At 43.6% G+C, this 22,447-nt stretch overlaps 1 protein-coding gene across 1 annotated transcript in view; it reads right to left on the reverse strand.

Moving 5' to 3' along the window:
• Positions 1–19,087, reverse strand: part of LOC143338269 (ephrin-A5b-like) — a 74,117-nt gene extending 55,030 nt beyond the window's left edge. Inside the window, exon 1 of the mRNA XM_076758540.1 lies at positions 18,121–19,087. Coding sequence (XP_076614655.1) covers positions 18,121–18,245 — 125 coding nt within the window. The 5' untranslated portion in view covers positions 18,246–19,087. The remainder of the gene's footprint in view (positions 1–18,120) is intronic.
• Positions 19,088–22,447: the final 3,360 nt, after the last annotated feature.

The following is a 22,447-nucleotide window of genomic DNA, read 5'->3' on the forward strand; positions in this document are numbered from 1 at the left end:
CCTGAAAGGCAGCTTGCTCCTCTGGGTCATTATGTCATCTGTTATCATTCAGACTGAAGTTTTGAGAAGGCCTCCTCAGATCCACCGCCGTGCATGATCTGCACTTAAGAATCCACTTTCTTCTGCAGCCTTTGATGAACACGGAGATGTGCTCGATGCTGGTCAACTCTTGAGAGATGTGACACGCAGAGGGGGGCCCCCAGCTGAGCTGACGTCAAGAAACCTAGAATTCAGACTCATCTGCTGCTGCACACGTCTTTAATGTGTCCGTTAAAAGACAAAGTGGAGAGTGAGTGTGGTCTAAAGTGGACAGTGTACTGAGAATGCAGAAAATGCACTATTTGGATGTGGAGAAAAAAAAGGATCCTGTGAGCAGCCAAGGTCCAATTAGTGTGGTATACGATGTGGGATCCAAACATTTGTTTACAAGAGGCTGTTTCTTTCCTCCCTCTCAGGGACAGGGAACCCTGGTCGGATTCCACGGCGGCTCCACAACAGAGTGGGTGTGGCTACGCCGCACAAACCTTGGGGCCTTTTGACATTACACTGCGCAACCATGAGGTCAGAGGAAGGCTCTTTCTTCCAAGGCACAAAGGAGTGATTTTTCACTCGCCCCGTGAGAACAGCGGCGAATAATGAACTCTCGGGCCCCTGGTATCACGTTCGGTTTCACACGCGTCAACTCCATTCTGGAGCGGAACAAAAGGGCAGTAGGAGAAACATTTGTGGGGAGGGAACAGTGTGCCCAGGGCATGCCATGCAGGGTGAGTTTGATGCATTTTAAGGCATTTTAATGGCAGTGATACTCATGAGATTAGTAGGAAATTGTTTCTTTCACACACACAGAAACGGGCACAATTAAGGTGAGCAGGCAGAATGCAGATGTGTATGAAGGCATGGTGGAACCTTCACCTCACGGCAGCGATACAGTATGAAGAAAATCAAAAGCATTTGTTCAACATGTCGCTCTAAGCAAATATCTGTGACTTCACGCTCTGCCAGACGGGGAGGGGGGCTTTCAAAATCACTGAATAGAAGAAGAGTCTGCCTGCACAGTCTTCTGTCGTAAGCAAGTGTAGCCTCAAACTGATTCGTATTGGAAACTGGGAAAGAAAGACAATATATTGTAAACAACAAAACCAGGAAACACATGGCTGGAAGGTAAGGCTGATCGTTTGCGGTTTTTTACTAATTTTCGCTAAAGAATGCAGGTTTTGAATCAGTTCACGTTCAAAAATGTCCTCTCGCAGCAAGCAGGGCTCCGAATGTGCGTCATTTTGTAAGAATCCGTGCAACTCGGATTTTTGTGGTATTCTTTGTTCCCCCCATCTTTTAAAATCTACAAATCCATAAATATCTGCATTTCTCTTGTAAAACAAAGGCCCTGAATAATGAGCTCCTCCTGTACGGCGAACAGAAAGAACACAACAATTGTTGACCGACTGCATGCGAACAAAGCTGAGCAAAAATTTGGGCTACCAGACCACAGCGGTTGAATCCTGCGTGAGACTTTATTGTGTCTTAAGTGAGCAACATCAGCGACATGTTGGTGTGTTTCTTCATGTTACGCTGCTGCTCTACATGCATGAAAACAGCACCAGCGAGGCTACAGCGGCACGACAGGAAGACAGATGTGCCCCAAGCCTGTGACATCATCGGCTTAACTGATGACACTGGCGAATCAGCTGGCACACCTGGGATTTATGAGCTGCTGTGACACCTCTACCTGCTCTTGATGAGGGTTTCAAAGCACAACTGAAAGCTTATGCAGTAACTTTTGGCTCTGTTTATTTCTTGTGCTCGCTTTGTCTTTTCTTTGCATCTCCGTGAAATAAAGTCTTGCAGACTTTATGGAATCATTTTCTTCAGAGTTTCGCCTCCTTTTGGTCTTTTACTGCTTCAGATCTTTGAACCTACACACCTGGGACATTTATCGTAAACAAAAGAGAGCGCAGATTCCTCCCTCACTCAGATTGTGCAGAGAAGACAAACATCCTGGATGTGAAAAATAAAGCATTCGACGAGATACACATTTAATCAGCGGGACAGGAAGTTATGTGGTTAAGAGATGCGTGGGAGGAAACCTGTGACTTTCCAGTTCTGAGACACTATTAGAGCAGCGGCAACCAGCAAGCCCGCTCTGTGTCATCCGCTCTGCTAAACTAGAGAGCATTTGGAAAAGGCCAGACGGATTAGGCTGCAGCTACTCTGACATGAAAAGCTGCACTAAATTCAAAAGCTCTCATGGCTGATTAATCACAAATTATGATCAAACAGCTGACTTACAGGATAAACATATGACACCCGGCTCACAAGTCTGCGTCTGTGCGCGCCCGCCTGTGTGTGCAGGCATGCGCGGCCTGCGTGTTTGCGTGTGGGGAGAAGCATGTGTGTGCCATCACACCGTCTCCCCAAAGTCTGCAGACTCATTTTCCACAGCAGATTAAATGTGTGTCTGCGGTCATAGAGCACACCGCCAAATTAAAGTCACCAATGTGCTGACATTCACCTGCGCAGCATGCAAAGCTTTCTGAGTGCACATTACATCACAGAAAACAATTTACTAAAAAGATGAAGATTGCATTGTGTGCAGACGGATGGGACATAACGAAGTACAGAAAGGAAGGTTTCCACTAACGTCAACCTGCTGGGCTCCGTTGCTGCATGTTGCACACACGGAGCCCATGAAGGAGTCAGCTGAGCGGTCAGGAGGGAAGGTGGATTTTTTAATTTTTTCATGCTGCAGAACAAAGTCTGAGAAGCTTTAATCGCCCCTTCATATCTGACAGCAGAGTCAGCAGCTGGATGAAAAACATCTGGACGCCGGTGCGAGCAGAGCTGAAGCAAGAGGCAGCTGAGGGCACCACGGCCACCAAAGGGGCCTCGGATATACAGAAAACGTCCTCTGTTAATTGTTTGTTAATAACAGGAGAGACATGCTTCTTCATCGTGCTGCAGTGTGCTAGCCTGGCAGACATTTTGTAATTTGGGGGTGCTGCAGCAAAGTCTGGGTCCTCCTCCATTCTCGTGCATTTTTCTGGTGCTATAAAGAGGTTTTATACAAAAACACATTTAGGCTTTTCTGCAAACATTCTTTATATCATAGCAAATACATTTTGATCGTACTACACCGCATGTTTGGGTTTTATGGTGCTATCACAAATGTTATATTATAGTATTACAAATAGCACATTTTTGGGGCCGCGCACCAAATTTGGGGGATTTGTTCGCATATAAACATACTTTCTGATGATGGGAACAGATGCTTGTGGGCCCGACATAAAAATTTTGTAATTATAACAATTTTGGGGCAGCCACAACAAATGATGGGATTCTGACACTGTAAAAAATAAGATTGGGATTATCACAAATAGCACTGGACCAGATTTTGGGATCGCCTGCCCCACACTGTATTTTCGAAGCCATATAACAAATGCAGGCTGGTTTTACTGCAGCACATTTGGGGATTCTGGCATACATTTTTGGCAGTTGTCACAAATGGCAAATTCTGGGGACACACCAGAAAAATTTGGTTATTTGCATGCACTGTAACATATTTTCAGTCTCTACCACGACAGTTTTACGGGCTCTATAAGAAATATTGTAATTATAAAATTTTTAGGGGGCAGCTACAAATTTTGGGATGCTGACACACTGACACATTTTGTGATGCTACACCAAATTTGGGTGATTTACACGCATTGTAACATAATTTAGGATTATCCCAACAGCGTTTCATGCACCTAATAAATTTGTTGCATACTACAATTTAAGGATTCACTGCAAAATGCTTTGGAAGTCGAGCAGAGCATCTCAAACACACAACTTTGGCAGAATGTGTGAATATTGTGACAACAGTATTTGAGCAAATTCCAGGGGCGATATATAAAATCTTTGCCATTAAAATGAAACAGTTTGTTACTAGAATACGAGAGTAACAGACTTTGGGATATTGTGGTGCCATAACTGATTTGAGGGTGATCAGAAATACATATTGCTGGGCCCAGATTTTTGTGTTTGTGTGTGCTAAAACAAAATCAGGACGTGTTTAGTTAACATGTGTTTCTCATGTGGTTGTTGTATGCTAATAGTTTCTATAATATGGAAACTGCACAGAACGATATGGTTTTTGGAGCGGCGTCGATTTTAATTGTCATAAACTGAAAGTAATTGTTGGGGGCCAGAAAAGTTCGAGTTTCCTTGAAAGGAAAGAACGAGAGAGAGAAACGAGACACACTGGAGGAGATAATGAGCAAGCAAGACGTAGGAAAGAGAGAAAGCAAACTCAGCTCCCTGTAACCTTCTAACATTTATACTGTGGCGGACTCTGCAACAGCGTGTGTGTCCTTGCCGCGATGAATAGAGACAGATAGTGATTTATTCAGATAGTTGTTGGCATTTCAGTTTACATCCCCCAGAAAGCAGCAGGCTGCTGCAGCATGAATTCAACATGCTGCATTAAGAGCTTTGCTCCCTTCAGGCAACAGGAATTCTGGGTTATTTCTACCCTGGTGTATCTGGCACAGTTTTGGTTATCTGTGCTCGATGGGCCAATGAATGCACTGCTGCTCCACGCCTCATTGGCTGCCGCGGGGTAATGGGTTAATCCTGATTGGTGACTTTCTGCGAGGACACACCCCAGTGTTTTTTTTTTTTTTTTTTTTTGGTGGAGTGAGGGGGGGTGTGTGTGTGAGAAATTTGCATATTTATCCAATTTCACTATATTGTGGAGGATTTGTAACCTAATTTTTGAACATTTTTGGCTGCAAATGACAATGGTGTGATATCACCACATGTAAGAAAAGACCCCTCAGCTGGTGCTTCAGCGTCCAGAGTTGCTCTTCAAGCTCTTAATCCAACACAGGAATAATTATTAAAACCATTTTAATCATTTCAACAAACTTTACAGCCACGCAGCGTCTTCGCTGGACTTTGAAAAAAACACGAAAATAATGCGATTTCTGATCGGAAAAGTCAAGAGATGCCTCAAACAGTGGTGCTGCACCATAGCACCACATCTCCCACTACACTGCTGGGTTGCTGGGCAAAATTTAGCACGGGCCTGCCTCCATACAGGAGTGGCTTGGTGGATGGTAAATGTGTGTGACGTCTTAGCCGGCGTGTTTCTCTAACCCCCCTGTGTATCGCGTGTCTAGACCTCACCAGCACTACTTCTGGAAGGGCCATGTGACCCACAGGAGCGGTCACAGGACTTCAACATCCACACTTAAGGCCCACTTTTTTTTTCTTCCTCTTCGATCAATTCTTCCCTTTCATTCCAGCCTGTAATCAGACGGCTCAAATAAGCGAAAGTGAAGGAAAGCGACAGAAGTGGAGCCCAGCGCCAACGACACATGGCTGCATCAAAGCGACGTTCAACCCTGCAAATACCAGCTCACTTTGGAAAAGATTTTTTTTCACCAGTCACAAGACTTCATATCAGATTCCTTTTCAAAACTGTGGCAACGACCACTCGAAAAATATTTAATCAAGAATTTAAAAATTCATAAACAAAATTGCGCTGAATAAAAATCATTAAATTTACAGTGATTTTTTACATTTTATTTTTAACTATTCTTTTCCTGTGTGAAAATGATGCTGAATAAATAGGTGCTGCCTATTCAGACACATATTCAAGATTATATTCCCTTGAACCAAACTTCCATTGGAAATAGTGCATATTCTTGCAAATGCATATACAAAGCACAAATAAAAAAATAAAAATATATGCATCCATTTGTACTCCATACTGTGCATGACTATATTTTCTGATAAATAAAAAGTATGATTTTGGGTGTGGTGTATTTTTTTATTTTTTTTATTTTTTCACATGAATTAAAATGATAATATTGAAAAAAAAAAATATATAGTAAAAAAATTGTTCCCAACAAATTTTAGTTTTAAGACATTTCTAAATAATTTCTATTAAAAAAAAGTTCAGAGGTCATGATGAATAAAAACAACACTGTTAAAAATTGTATAAGTCTTATCATAATAGAATATCTGTGGAGATGCAGACAAAGATAATCTGATTATATTAAATCTCCCCAAAGCTTCTTTGGGGAGATTTACTTAAACATGACTGATTTAAATGTTTAAATATAAACTGAAATAAATTCTCCTTGCATCTGAATATGTTTTCCCTGTGAAGTAGATATCATAACACTATAAAATCAAACTGTATAACAGAGATATTCACCTCAAAGCCTCACGCTGCAGTTACAAAAATACAAGTCCGTTAACGAAAAGAAAAAATAATTAGTGAACTTTTGGTGACCAGGCTTTTGCTACCTACAAAAGTCCACTTAAACTTAATAGTCACCTCCATCCAGAGACAGAAATATGAGCAGCGAGTCATAAAGACTTCTGATGGAAACCTAAGCAGCCGACACACTCAGGAAACAAATAAAACATCTTTATGAGCGTGATTTTATGATCTTAATAGGCACAGTCCCGGTCCAGTGGCCTCTAAGTGCTCTGCTGGACAGGTCTGTGTTTCAGAGCCCAGCTACCGTCTGCACCGCCACACACAAAACCCTGCACAACTTACTGTCTTCATTCCTACGGCTGCAGGATAATTAAAAGAACGCTTTCACTGCCCGTGAAATTTCAATAAATTCCCATTAGCTGGGTCCAAAGTACATTTTGTCTATTAAGACGGAATATAAAACTAACTGATATACAACAAACACAGGACGTAGGAGTCATATGGTCTGTGTAATGAGAGACAAAATGCAATTTTTCAGCGCTTTCATTTGAAGGTGTGCCGATTACAGTGCAAGAAACTCAATGTTTTCCAATGCACTTAATTCCAAAACCCAATTTTCTTTAAAAACAGGTGAAAATAATCTACTAATGAGGTATATTATTTCACGTTCCAGCACAAGTCAACATGTTTTCAGCACTTTCTACATTAAAAACTTCTTTTCCTCACTTTCTTTAACTTAATTTTGTGTTGTTCCACAATACTCTTTCTAAATGAAGTGCTATCATCTCACCACCACAGGCAGATTTTTATGTTTTTAGGATTTTTGCAGGTTTTCGCTGTGCTTTGTGTTGTCAAGTTCTTACAAATTATTATTAAAAGTGAAAAGTGATCAGTTTAGTTCACTGGTGAAATTATTTTTTTTTGGGTAGTAAATAATCTGTATTTACATAAAGTTCTAACTAATGGGCATTTTGGATTATTTAAGAAAAAAAAGGCTTTAATTGTATTTTAACTTCAAATTCTCAGGGAAAATCAACAATTAGAGAAAAGCTAATTTTAGACATTCTTTCATAACTTTGACATTAACTCAGTAAAACTTTGGGCGAGGTTGAAACCCGGCTAATTTTATTTGTTCCCTCAGAGTTCATCAGTGTCTTTGAAGCAGGACGGGACGGGCTATCTGTGACCTCGTCCTTTTGTTAATCAGACAATGCAGGCGTGTCGGGCCATTAGTTTGTCTTTGTAGGTGCTCGTCTAGGTGTGATATCCGCCCCGTCACTGCCGATACCTCAACGTCGACCTCAGAATCCACTACAGGGACAAAGAATGCCTTCTGAGGCCAAAAATACCCTGAGGTGATTTCCATCATTCCTTTCCAGCCGAAGTGGAATCTGCAGTAAAATGTAATTATCTCAATTATACATCAGAATCAACCTTAAGCTTTAATACCACAAATAAGATGGAATGGAAGCAGACAGGAGAGGCCTGAGAAGCGCTGATCACCCAGAGTCTCAATTCATGAGAACGTAGTACTCCGCTCCAGTGGAGACGTCTGATTGGCGGGGAAGAGGAGGGCTGCGATTGGCTGGGGCGGTGACATATTCTGTGTCGACTCAGCGCTGGGACCTGTTACGCCAGATGCCCTCCTCTCGTCCCCTGCAATGTTTGCAGCCCCACGCACGCGATCCCTCGCTCCGCTTGGCTGCACCCTCTCATCGCATTACTTCTGCTATTCTAACTCCTCCATCAATTATGCACTAGAATAACTCAGGGCCCTGATGGAGCCAAGACATAAAAGGGGATCATCGGCGCGAGCGTTCGCAGCGTCTGCCCGCGTGTTCCCACCATGCTGCCGCTGCAACCAGTGATATGAGCGCCAAGGTACCAGCTCCTGCAGAGCAGCACACCGACGGGTTTGCGCACAAACAAACACCTCACAGCTTGTGCGATCATCAGCGTGCTCGTCGGTCCATCAGGCCACAAGACGGACCTCAATAACTCAACAAAGTCATGAAACCGTTTTTCTAGGATCATCAAATCTTAGTCCTTCTAATACAAGATAAATAATCTTGTCATGTAGCATTAGCATTGCTTTGTTCACACGCAAGATGGACTGAACTGTGCTGTTGTCATACTCACATATCAAACATCTGTGAAGAGAAATCTGGATGGTTTTGCTTATCTGAGGAACCAAACCCATCTCAAACACAGCTGAATTAAAACAGGATGTAGCTCCAAGAACCTTTATCTGAAACTTGTAAAGTTTGACTGTTCACATCAAGTCTTTCTGACGAGTTTTAAGATCTGTGACAGTTTCAGGAAACCTTTTCATCAAGTCATTGTGTCGCCCTCGCCAGTCGATTGTTTGTTTAATGCTAGCACTGTTTTGTAGAGAGCAGAATATTCCGCTTTGCACTGCCGCTCCTCGCCTGGCCCCAGATTTAGACAACCTGTGCAGATAATGCTGAGGAATAAAATGAGCTTAAGTGGTTGTAAAGTTAGGTTGATTGTTTTTGTCTTCAGAAAAATCAGCCCTAAAACCAGCAGATTTATTCAAACAAGGGAAAACTGTGAGCGCAGAATGTGAATTTCAACGTGTTTCCAATAGAAATGAAGAAAAGTTTCAAGAATATCTCAAAAACAATGCCTGTATGTTGAAACCGGGAGAGAGTGAAGCAGGTCACTGCACTTAAATGACGAACAAAGAATCAAGACAGACATTCAAAGAAGCTGATTTGCATGTTGAAATGTGAAATATTTTAACTTCACGTCGAAATTTCTCCCCATTTTAGGGAAATCAGACTTGTAGAACTCTGTGGCAGACATGAATGACTTCATGACAGGGAGACTTTTTTTTTTTTAACAGTAGTTGAACGCCAGATCAGAAAATATCAGAAAATGCTCAAGTGACATGTCAGGATTCGTAACCTACTTTTGTCCCCTGAATCAAAATGGAGTCGAATTTGGAAAATGGCTGCCTGTGCTCCGCGCTCCGCCACACACCACAGAGAAAAGGCGAAAAGGAGGAGAAGTCAGCCACGTCTATGGAAAGTGTACAGGCCTTGGCAGTCTGAGATTTCAATTAATGACCCTGCAACTGAAGTTGTGCGATGATAAAATACCAAAAACAATTTAATCGCAGTCATTCATCAGCAAAGAAACACAGACCAGGAAAGAATTTGTGAAAAAGAAAAAGAACAGCCGGCACAATGTCGACCCCTCTATTAAAGTCATGGCGGTCCTGACCTGGATTTCTCCTGGTTGCGTGTGAAGGTTTGTCCAGGCTCTATCGTGAGATCACAAACGGCTTTTTTAATATTTCATGGGTCCCAAAGCACCAAGTGTGCTGAAATCCAACAGGAGGAAACACTTTGAGTCTCGACGGACCAGGGAGCCACACGAAAGGTCCCGCGAAGTCACACCAAGTTCATGAAACAACAACTGCTCCCCACACGCAGACAAATAACATTTGTCCTTTCAATGATTTCCACCACGGGAGGCTGAAAATGGCAAAACTAGCACAAACTTCTTCTGTGGTGGGACGAAAAACTCAGCTCCATGCCACCATCAGATAAACCCTCATACCTAAATGATTACATGAGACATTTGAACCGCAGGAACAAAAGCAATTAGGCAGCGGCGGTGTCTGCCACAACAGCAGATTGTGCTTCATCAGAGATGTTTTGGTTTGTCGTTGTGGCTGGAGGAAAAACTGGCTATCGTACGCACCGTTCATCACTCGGTGAATCACACATGATTCACAAACCTTGACTGGAAAAGTAATGTGCTCACACATCAGCTTTGTCTAATTTCTTCCAAAACACACAAAAAGCTAAAAGTCAGCAGCCATTTAAAATCAGGAAAAATCGCCCTGATGAGGAGGCGCACATTCTTTTTTGTTTCAGGCCTCCCTCCAAAGCCGCAGTGACCCAAATATAGTTCCAGAAACATTTAGTTGGCCCCCGCTGTCAAAATGATCACATTTGCTTTTTATCAAGCATATATTTCAAGCCAATTTACATTTCAGCTGTGATTGTATGTGATTTCAATCCGCTGATGTGCCAATTTTCTCATTACCTCCATTTGTCTTAAACCAGAAGAGACAGCGAAGCCGTCCCTGTCAGGATGACTGCATCATGTAATAAAAGTACAGACAGCACAGCTGACAAGAGAAGAACCACAGACCATTTTTAGTCCAGAATTAAGCTTAATAACCACGACAAGACAGTTATTCATCTCGAAATAACCCAAACATGTAAGAGAAAACGCTGCTGATACCAGCTTTCTCTCCGTCCTGTTGAATCAACTCGTCCTTTGTATTAGATCTACTTTGAAGAGCGGAGAGTAAATGCACCTTTAACTTCTACACTGCAAGCTGTTTGTCCATAATGACTCAGAAAAGACTCTGGGAAAAAAATATACAACCTGTTCCCAATACAAGACTTTTTTTAGTGGGGAAAAAACACAAGGCAACTACAATGAAGAAAAAAGTTTCATGATTATAGAGAGAATGCAAGAGGGAAACGGGTCGATTTGTGTTGGGAACAGGTTGAAATGTTCTTAGTGCACTATGAAAAAAACAAGAAAATAAGACTTTTAGATTCAATAACACAAAGAGCATTCTTGGTAAGACGGAGATTTTTACAGCGCAAACACTTAAGCACATTGGACAGAACGAGCACATTCCTGCAGCTGCAGGCTTCTCTCACAGACTTTTTTCTTGGACTCTAGTTTACACGAGTCTTGACAAACTTCATAAACTCAAGTTTCATCATTTCTCGGTGTCGAGGAGACTAGAAAAGGCCGTCGAGCACCCACCCCGCTACCTTTGATACTGTGTGATGGCCTACAAACAGCTGCAGCCTGGCCCAGTCTGTTAGCAGCTTAGTGGCTCTTTAGGACCTTTTCGGAAGCAGTTTTTAGAAGCTTTACTGCAGTCATTAGGAGCTAAGGCTGATTAATGTGAATGGTCAGGCAGGGCCTGGCTTTCTGAAGGAAGAACAGAGAGGGGTGAAGGGTCCCACAGGAAGTGTTTTGTGTCTCCACACAAAGGGAGGGCTGACCTCTTAAGCCCCTTAGAGCCTCTTTGCTAATACCCTCACCGGTGCCTACAAAGACACAGGGGATGCCATTTCACCACTCACATTTAAACAGCATACACAAGAAAAAGCCCCACCAAGATTAAAACGGCAGAAAAGTGAACCTCTGTGCAGCGGAGTGAGACTGTGAGATTAGGCCTGAAGAGTCCCCCGCTAATCCATTGACTGTGGTGCATATCAAAAACTCACACAGTCTCTGATCTGGACACAGTGAATCTTATCAAGTCATTTTTTTGTCCACTGTTGAATCATAAACGTTTCTTTAACAGGTGAAAAGAGAGAAAGATTACTTCAACCTGTTTCCAATACCAGTGTTGATTTCATCCACTCGACTGCATCCTCTCTCAAGGCAATAGCACTTCTGGAACAACTCTCGAAACAAGTGTATTATTGCATTGGAAAAAGGTTGAAATGATCACGGATACATATTTCCTTCAGGTTTTCTGAATGAAGAAGGGATTCTGGTGCTGCAGTTTAACTCACTGTCTTCCTTCAAGAGCCTGACAATCAATTCTAGAGACTTCTCGAAACACGCCGACTTCTATCTGCCTCACTGGCAGATTTAGTTTCACATATTTTTAACATAATGTCTACGTTCATGTGTAATTCCTCCTGATTCCGACTGATTTGTAATAGAAACAGGTTTATGGTACCACGCTGAATGGGCAAACCTTTTCACTTCTGCTACATTGAATTTTTCTACATGCGCGTGTGATTTTTCTTGATTTAGATTCAGGGATTTACTAGTCTGGAAACAAGTTGACTTTTATTGGAATCTGGCTACACTTGCTTTACTGGCAGATGTTTTTCCACATATTTTTAGCAGAATTTCTAAATTCCAGTGTGATGTACCGTATCCTTTCTTCTTTCAAGATGTTGCCACTCAGTTCTAAAAATGTCTTGAAACAAGTTGACTTGTAATTGAAACAGGTTTGTGTTACCATGCTACGCGGGCAGACCTTTTCACTCTGCTAGATCAAATTTTCCAGACTCAAGTGCGATTTTTCTTAATTTGGATTCAAGGGTTTACTTCAGTCTCGAGATACTGCAGACTTCTATCTGAATCTAGTTGAAGTGATCATGCTTCAGTGGCTGTTACGGTGAAAATTCTTGTGATGAAAAATAAAAACAGAAAAAGAAAAAACGATGCACCAACTTGCAATTCATTATTGTAACCACAGTGCAGCTGCTGTGCCAGAAGTTGAGAGAAATCTTGCCGTAAACCAATAAACTGTCCACACTTATTAGCAACCCCTCGTCACTAGTTCCTGTCAATCATGGTCTGGCAGCCTGAGGGCCTCGCCTTATTAGTCACAGCGTAAAGGGAGGGCAGGGGCAGCTTCTCTCTGCAGGCAGAGTCATAGAGAGCATGAGGAAAGACGGACGTCTCCACAGGACAACAGTTCCCCCTCTGCACAAAGCTTCATATACGAAACTCACGGCTTAATTGACCTGAAGGTTGGGTCTTATTAAGTGCATTCTGGGAGATGCAACTGATTAAAGCACACAGAGTGATAGGAAACTGACATGATATGAGAAACTGAATACGGGAGATTTCCTATCTGTGATGTGACACTCTTTCATTTCATGCGCTGAGAGCCTGAAGTGCTGTGAGGACGCTTAATGCTCCTGCACTTTGTAATAAAATGGAAGGTAAACCTCAGATAAGAAGCCTCTTATCCTCAGTTTATTGATAGTTTCTGAAGCCTCTCTGCAGGAAATCACATACAGTCAGCTCTCTTTGATGCCTTTTGAGATTGACACTTCCTGAGGGTGGAAACGCTGGTTGTGACCCCACCCCGGGACTCCGCGGCCTGGACACTACTCCCCTGTCGTAGCCTCTGGCCTCTTATGCGGAAGTTTCTCTCACCCCCGCCACTGTGTTATCCGTCCTGTTATAATCCCCCTACCCCACCTCAGATAACTTATGCACACTCTCCACCACCATCTCTCCCGTCTCCTCCTTCTCTCAGCGCGTCTCTCTGCACAGCTAAAAGCCGGCTATGGGCCGCTGAGTACGAGCAGAACAATAGCGGCCTTTCAGGCGTTCTGTGCCGGCGCTGGGAGAGGGCTGCGGTCCTGAGACCCAGTCAATATTTGGACGTGGTTGCCTTTTTGTGTCCGTTTTTAATCCAAGCGGAACCAAGCGGCAGGGAGCCGGGGAAAGGCTGAGAGGGGAAAGCAAGGGTAAACACTGGGAACAATGCAAACGGGGCAACTCACAATGCCGCTGGGAAACTATCACAACATCAGCTCGCCACCAAGCGAAAAATGGAGCATTGTTTCTTTAAGTGGAGATTAAAAAGAGAGTAGTGTAAGAAAAGCAAATAGCGGAGGTCATTCTGCTATGAGAAGAAATTTGCCCAAGTGTCAAGGCGAGGAGCTCGCTCCTGTTTCTGAGGCATTAACTCAACCAATAACGGCCAAGTATGTCCAGAAACTGAGAGGGAAAAGACCATTTGAATCACCAGAGAGGTCTTTTAAGTCGATAGCCAGACTTAGTGTATATCAAAAATGAAAACGAGCCACTGAAACGACTCTTTGATTGTCTTACGGAGGAATATGTTGCATCTGCTGGGGAAAGCTTTGGATGGGCATTATCAGGGATTAAAGGAAACCCCTGGGGTGACAGTGCTCTCCCTCAACGCTGGAATCCCTCTCTCCCCAGCTGTCAGGTCGTTAGTCCCACCCAATGAGGTTCTTTGATGACGAGGGGTATCAGTTTCCATGGCATCCGAGACACAAACAGCTTGAGAGATTAGGGACGGAACTCGGCCCTGATTCTCCGTTGATCCCACCTATCAGCAACAAATAAACACCTTGGGCCACGGCAACGCCTGCGTGCAGACCATATGGACCCGGGTGGGTTTTAATGAAGGAGCTAAATAGCTGGTGAGCAGGGAATTCGCTAATAGCTCCTTGTCAGAGCAGCAGTAAATACCCCACTCATACACTTTATTCCATCACTGGTTACCGACACAGACGGCGAAGCTGACAAGGAACATCTGTGGCTCATTTTTCTTACATGAGCTTTTCCACCACAGCTTTTATTTTCTGGTTTTGATTTCCTGTCTTCATTGGGATGTTTCTGTCCTGGTGCCACTTTCTCATAAAGCATACTTCATACGAGCTTCATAAGCTGTAACTAATGTCTTTATTAATGGTTAGTTATACATGCGTTAATAATACTTTATTGATCTCACAAAAGGACCAATGTTTCTTTTGATCTATCTAATCTAATAAGGTTTCCATTATGAAGCCTATAAGTTGTGGCTGCTTTCTAAGTTATGAAAGCTTTAGAGATCAGACACTATAAAGCACATTATAAAGCAACGGGGTAATGCCACACAATCTCGGATCTGCAGCGTAAATCTTAATTATTTCTTAAGTAGTTGTTACAACTTGTTAACTTAGTCATCCTGCTAATCCATGCAGTATGAAGGCAGTCACACATCATTCATCATTCTTTTAACACAATATCTAAAACTACAGCATATCTACAAGTTTGGATTTTGCCACATGCAGAATTTTCTGCTTAATTTTTAGGTTTGGATCATGCATTTCTCACTTTCTAACAAGCCACAGGGTAATTCTTCTAATGTTAATAACAAAGGTTTCTTCCACTATAATATTTCATCAAGTCTGCAGCTGTAAATGTCAATACGCAGTTCACACATGGCTTTCTTTTTCAGAAAGTAGGAGGTGGAACTGTCCGTTGCAGGGGTCTACTTTATCGCAACCTGGCAACACAACACCTATTCTGACAACTGGCTTCTTGTTGACTCATACACATTAAAAATGATTTATTAACATCAATAAAAGCATTAATAATACATTATAAGCCCTTTCTGAAGCATGCCTCCTTAGAAAGTGGAACCAAGCATGTACAGCTTATAAACTTTTAGATACTGTCAACAAAACCTTGTCGACATGACCAGGGAATTGTACCACTGCACCTCAATCTTCATTATTCTTCAACGATAATACCTGAAACCACTCTGAGTTTACAACTAAAAGGAGTCACAATAGTGTTTGGCCACATACTGTTTCCAGATTCTGGTGAAATTCCAACATTTTTAAGGATTATATCCAAATTAGGAGCGTTCCCAGGCTTTCCAAACCTGCACTTGCTTTGTGCACAGCTTACGCACCTCACATCCCCTGACTAATGGACTGACTCAGAGTAGACCGAACAATGCAAAAGATTTCGCTGCAGCCTCCACGCTGAGCGAATTACATGTGAATGATAAATACTGAAATGGTGCAATTATCTGAAGCCTTTTTTGGGGTGATCTGGCATTAAAAAAAAAACAACAACTAAGAATCATTACATCATTTGTGTCTAGTCTGGAAAGCATTTAATTTCATTAAGTAGCTTATACGAGCACAGCGACTTGCTGTCACTGTGGGAGCTTTTCGAACTCCAGGTGAAGCTGAACCATCCTCATGGCTCTACATCCCTGCCCCACCTCTCAGAGAGACCTGCTTGTCGGGGCCTAATCAGCAACAAGCATCAGCACAGGAAGATGTTTCCCTGAGATGAAAGCATAGCAAACATGGGCGCACATTTATATAAATTACAAAGAGGCTCCTTTCAGGCCCTTTGAAACAATAGAAAAACATGAAAATGTCATCGCATTTCCATTTTTCACGACTCACTTCCCATTTCAATTCCAGAGCTCCTGTAGGGGATTTCATGAATGGCTGAGTATGGACTGCTGCTCCGGATGCCATTTTTCCCCACTTTGGTCAAATATGCAGCGGAGAAGGCAGAAGGGGGGGGGGTAAGAAAGCTCATCTGGAAGTTGGGACTGTACCGCAGCAGGTTCCCAGAGCTCCAATACTGACTATAGTTACATTAAACAGCAGGGATCTGGGGCCCACGAGCTTGTATGGAATACTGTTAGGTTCTGCTGAGGGTCAGGGGGCCCCCATGCTTTAAGCACGGCCCTCTCTTACATTATACAGCCGGGTCAGGTTTAGATTAAAGTCATGAATGAGAAAAGGAGACAGTCATTTAGAGTTACTCATTTATTTAGCCTCCATTCTGCAGAGACAAAGCCCAGGCAGGGTGCCGTGCCAGGGCCGTCACCGGGCCCCATGGCCGGCGGTACTGCCCCGGTTTTGACCCTGACAACGGTCTCCTCTGCGCTGCTTAACCCGCAACTCGCCTGGTTACTACCAAGTGTGTGACCTCAGCATGTGTGGATCTCTCACAAGACCGAGCACCACGCTGTGCTTTGGCCGCAGCTGAAATACCCCTGTGTACCCCCTTATTGTCTGCCCCAGCGTGGGCCGGGAGGGGGGCAGAGGGGGTGGTGGCGGGGGACACTTGGAAGGGGGAGCATGGCAACCAAGAAACCAGACTTGGGAACTGGGAACTGTTTGAAGGCTAAGAGAAAAACAGCAACCTGCAGCCTGTGAGTGGGACAGAAAGCTGTTATCAGACTCAGATATCTGTCTGTTAGCGGAGCAGGAACTCCATCAGCCTTTGATGCAACCACCACATTTGCATTTGTATCGCTGACATCTTGTCAGTTCAGCTCCTCTGGAGCCCAACAAACCAGTTTCTTTTCCTTTAGCAAATGCTGATATACATTTGTATTTATTTATGTCTTTATTATGGCTCATGCCAAAACTATAGCCAGCTGATAGCAGACAGAGGTGAAAGTATTGCTGTCCAACAGAAACAAAGTGATACACACTCATTATATCACTATGTGCTCAAGTGCCAAGAGTGAGACACTGAGTCACCAAGGGAGGTGCCCTGACACACACAAGAGGAGAAATGTCATTTTATTATTTAAACTACAAGGATCTGGCCACATATTCAAAGAATTTTTAGGCAAGTTCTAATAATTAAAAGCAGAAAGCAACCTCAAGTTTTCAACTGCAGGTTTTTTACACGACAAAATGCACTTTTCAGCACTTTCTGCGCAAAGCAGCGCGTCACTGTGACACAAGAATAAGAATTCATATCAGCTCTAACTTGACAAAAATATGTAAACGTTTCATAGGATGAGATTCCATTTGGCACAAAAAAACAAACAAACAAAAAACATTTGGCACAAAAACTATTGTGTTAATCCTAATCGATGGCAGCAGTCTGGAGACTCAGCAATATCTCAGCGCAGCCGGCGCAGCAGCTCAGCTGAATACATTTCTCCCAGCGCTTGTTGCACTTCTGTATTTCATTTTCGACCTGAACGCGGAGCACACACACTGAACATTAATGCGTAATAGCGCGTAATGGTGCGTAATAGCGGACAGCCTGTGCGAAAATGCCTTGTGTTCCTCTGTCAGAGATGATTTATGCTGCTCGGTGTGCACAGTTGATTACAAAGATGATTCAGATAAGGAGGATTATTAAACTGCATCATCGCAACAATCCATCAATGAAGACAACAAATAAAGGATGTAGTCAGGACGGATCCTAACAAACGCTCAATTTATCACCCTTGTGTGTGTGCCGGAGAGGAGTTCATAATGGTGGCAATTGACAGAAAACGTTATATCATAATAGGCAGTGTTACAAATTGATGAATTACTGGTTAGTTTTTAAATCGCTAAAATATTAAGTGACGTTTTGTATGCTCCTTTTACTTTGCGTTTTGAGCACTTATGATGACTCAAATCGGGCTCAAAGTGTACAGACTGTGCAGCACACACTCCACAATCAAACTACTGGAAGCCGGTTGGAGTGCAGCTTCAACCGGGCAACGTCAAGGGTGAAGTCCGCCGCCTGCTGCGGGCGGAGGGAGCCCCGGTGTGCCGGTGCGTCCCTGCGGGCGGGCTGGCTGGCTGGCTACTTACTTGGGGTTGGTTCGGTTCCAGTAGACGGCGTAGCGGTCGGACACCACCTTGGAAGCCGGGTCCTGGCCGTACACACACATCCCAATGATGAGGATGAGGAAGAGGATCATTTCCACCTGCGGCATATTTGCTCTGGAACTCCGATGAAGCTTAATTGATTACAGTCCCTCCTCAGGTCTACAGGTTCTGATGGATGTGATGGTGATGAGATGAAACACGATAAGAGCCACTTCACGCCTTTTAGTCCCGCACAGATGCAGCTCCCCCCTCGGTGTTTCTAACTAAAATAAACGTCTTTCTCTTCTTTTAAAAGCAGCGGGTTCTTGTTCAGTCTGCGTTTGGACAGTCTGATCAATTGCTTTGCACTTCTTCACTCGCTTGAACGAAAGACAGATCTACTTAAGTAGTGTATAGAAGCTGGAAATCCACTGTATTTCTGCCTGAGCCACGAACTGTCTTCCTCTGGCTCAACTCCGCGCAGCGCAGCGAACACTTTCTCCAACTCGCAGTGAATTTCCCAGAGAGGAGGCAACGTTGCGTACGCGGTGAAAAACTGTAAATGTATATATGTAAAAAAAAAAAAAACAGAGAATAAATGTTCCTCAATGCAAAGAAAAAGAGAGCAGAGACGCAGTCCTTGTGCCGTCGCTCTCTCCAGCGCAGGATCTCACCTCTTGTTCGCCGTGAATCACCAAGAAGCCAAAAAGAAGCCTCAAACCAGCAGCTTCAGCTCCGGCTACGGCTGCCCGAGCGCGTCTGCCCTGCGAACAACTGCGCACGCAGTGAATCAAACCTCTCCGCCGCGGGTTGACGCACACAATCTCCAGGTTAAATGCGCCTTTACGAGCAGCACTGGGATCGCTGTTATCAATGTGGAGGAACCAAGCCAAGTCAGCAGCGCTCTGGCTCCTGCGGCCATGCTCTCCCGGACCAAACCCCCCTCCTCCTCACCCCTACCCCCCTCCCCAATCCCTCTCTCGCTTCCTCTCTCCCGTGCAAGCCGGAGCACACTGCAAAAAGTGTCCGTCTGTGCAGTTGAGGCGCGCTGATTCACAGACTGTTGAATCATCTGGGGCTCGCTTTCTCACATGAAATTAATTACTATGCAAACGGATCTCAGATCAGTTTTATCAGATTTGCTTCAAAGTGTTCGCAGGCTGCAGAAAATCTTTTCAAAGCAGCCGTGCCACCCGGAAACAGGCGACAAAAATCTAAGCAGTCTGTGCAGGCATTGATTTAATTCTTCCCCGTACGCAGAGGTTGTAATCAGGCTCATTGATATGGGATTGAGCGCAGCTGCTGCTCCACTGGCTGTTATTGCAGACATTTCTTACAGTGTACAGTTTCACGGTTGCTCACAGTCTCATTGGCTTGGATTTTGAATGACGGCCGTCTCGCTTACAAAAACAACGTCCCTCCTCCTGTGGGATATATGTGCTTCCCAGGCAGGCAGACAGGCAGACCCCAGATCAGTACGTAAACCTGCTGCACAACAATCTCCTTTCACTGGATGAATTTTATTTTCACTCAGCAGTAATGATCCCAATGTGTCCAGGCCTCACTTTCTCATTTTGCCCAGTTAAAGCGCTATAAAGTTGCTTTCAATAAATGTGGCATAAAAATGAACTCTTTTTATGAATTTACTGGCAATAATTATGTTGTCAGTAAATGCAGAATTCTCGCAACTAATTCCAAGACAGTCTTTAACTGGCAAAATTGCCTTGAAACCAGTAAATGTGCAAAAGTGTCTCAGCTGGCAGTTTTCTCTTGTTTGGAGGAAAACAAAATTCAATTTTGGACCAAATGACCCGAGAAGGGACGCGCATTTTATTGTCAGCTCAAAAGCTTCTTTCATTTCTTCTCGTGTATTTCTTCATTCTTTTTTGCATCATTTTTATTGGCCACACATTTATCTCACAGACATTTTAAGACGTTGCCCCCTCAGGTTTCATGGCTGCAGATATGTAGCGTGCTGTGCAGTGGTTTGGGTTCATGACTCGGTGCGCCACGTAGTGGTGGCCATGGGAAAATCCTCATGAATTGTCTGAGGAGCCACAGGATCCCTTTTAGGGGAATTCAATACCCTGCTCATTAAACAAGGGAACATTTGAAATGCGTCTGTGCTTGGATGGAATTGTTACAAGTATTTAGACCGCATAAATATCACCAGGTTGAGCTTGGAGGTTGTCCATCCGTGAGTCAGAGCAGATACAGCCTGGTAGTCAAGCTAATCCTCTTCATAACAACCGTACCACTGAGGAAGCTCGTCTGAGGGCCTCTGGGCCCAACAGGAGGATGGTAAACTGCAGTGACACTGAGCAGTTGCCGCTACTCCTCAAACCGTGGCTTCTGTCTGCAAACAGCCTGATTTATTGCACCTGAACAGGCTCGTTGAACTCCATCTCGCCTGGTTCAGAGTTGCCCTCCATCTGTTTAGTCCCTGATGCCAATACGTGTGCACTTATTTTAAAACTGTTTTGTTTCTCAGGACACAAAACAAACTAGCCTCTACAGAAGCAACAAATGGACGGGTGGAGATACCTTTTCTAGTGATGAGGTTTTTTATTTTAGCAGGACGCAAGATCTGAGGTGGTCACCTACAAAATGAAGTGAAATAGAAAGGGCACCGGGTAGATATAAGATCAAATGCTTCATAGCTACATCAAATGCTTTAATGCCTGTGACTGAGTGGCACAGTGGATGAGTGATTCACACTGCTGCCTCAGAGCAAGATAGCTTGAGTAAGTCCGGTTCCAACAAGGACCTTTCTAGATGAAATTTGCATGTATGTAAGGCTTTTTTCTCCAACTGCTCCTCGTTCATGTTCAGCCCGTTTAGCTGCTGGATGTTCAGTAACTGTGCCTGTCTGTGGTTTGGTGCTGGGCTGGTGGTGTCCATTGGGTTTATCACAGCTTTCATATGCAAGAAAGATTCAAAGAGCTTCACAGATACACAAAATGTGCTCTGGTGAGAAACTTTGAAAGTAAAAATGTTTTCTTTACAGCTGAGGTTTCATAAGGGAGGCTGAGTGAGAAAAGCCTGTCTTGAATGAGACTAACAAAGTGAGCCAGGATTAACTTATTTCACAAAGCCGAGTTAGAGCTGATGAGATCAGATTAAGTCAAGTCTAGTTTATTTCATGACAGACCTGAGACATCGAGCGTAGATTAATTCACAATGAATGAAACTAACACGTAAGACAAAACGGTGGTGTCCGCTGCCACAGAGCAGCGCATTTTAAACACATGACATAAAGAGTAGCATATTACAGCATAACCTGACAGAAGGGGCAGTGTTAGCTCAGTCCAGCATGGCAGAGGTGGTCTGATAGTGCTAGTTCACCTCCCAGGCACTGCTGAGAGGGCAGTGAGCAGGGGTTTCTCTGTGTCTGTGTCATAAAGTACTAATCAGGTTGTAAAGAAGCCTCTATATGAAGAACTTCAGGCTGGCTGTGCCCCCTTTGTATTTTTAATAGACCTGTTTTCAAGTCTTTGATTGTATATATGTGACATTTAAAGACAGAACACACGGTGAAAATGTTTCTTACTAAGTCTACAGCCTTGGGCAGGTTAACACTGAATTTCAGTGTATTTAAGAATCACATATTTGACTAAAAGACTGAAGATACTTTGGACTGAAAAGGCACTAACCGCAGATTTTAATTGTGCATTGGTTTTGTCATAAACTTGATATGCACTGCAAAGTGACTCACATTCACAGTGCAGAACTGTTAGGAAGGAACTCAGTGTGACACATTGATTGTAACACTGGTTAATCCTGAGATGAAACTAAGCCTGGAAACTAACCTGACCTGGACCAGGTTAGTCTGGATCGTTCATTCTGAACCCCCCTAACAAAAAAAAAAAAAAAAAAAAACATGTGAAACACAGTGACACAGTACACCATAAACCCTGAAGTCACTGGTGATTGAACTGAACCCAAACTCCATAATCATCTTCCTGTGGGCTTTGTTTACAGTAAATCCACCTCACACTGTGTTTGTTTGGGTGTCTTGGTGTGTGTGTGCGTGCATGCACGTCTGTGTCCTGTAAATGCTTGGATGTGTACACACCAATCTGCAGGTCTGAGTGTTTTGCGTGTGTGCTTGTGAGCGCACACTTCCCTTGTGCTTATGTGTGTTTGTGTGTGTGCGTGCATGCACATCAGACTGATCATCCACCTCAGCCAGACTAATCCATGAGCTATAATCACCTCATCTCCCCAGCTAAAGTGCCTGTCCTACTTCATTTACGCCTGATATACGTCTGTGTTCCCCAAGACAATGGAGTCATTATAAATTAGGGTCAGTGGGGCTGCCAGCACAACA

Source organism: Chaetodon auriga, chromosome 19 (genome assembly GCF_051107435.1).
Source record: "Chaetodon auriga isolate fChaAug3 chromosome 19, fChaAug3.hap1, whole genome shotgun sequence".
In the NCBI taxonomy this organism is placed as follows: Eukaryota; Metazoa; Chordata; class Actinopteri; order Chaetodontiformes; family Chaetodontidae; genus Chaetodon; species Chaetodon auriga.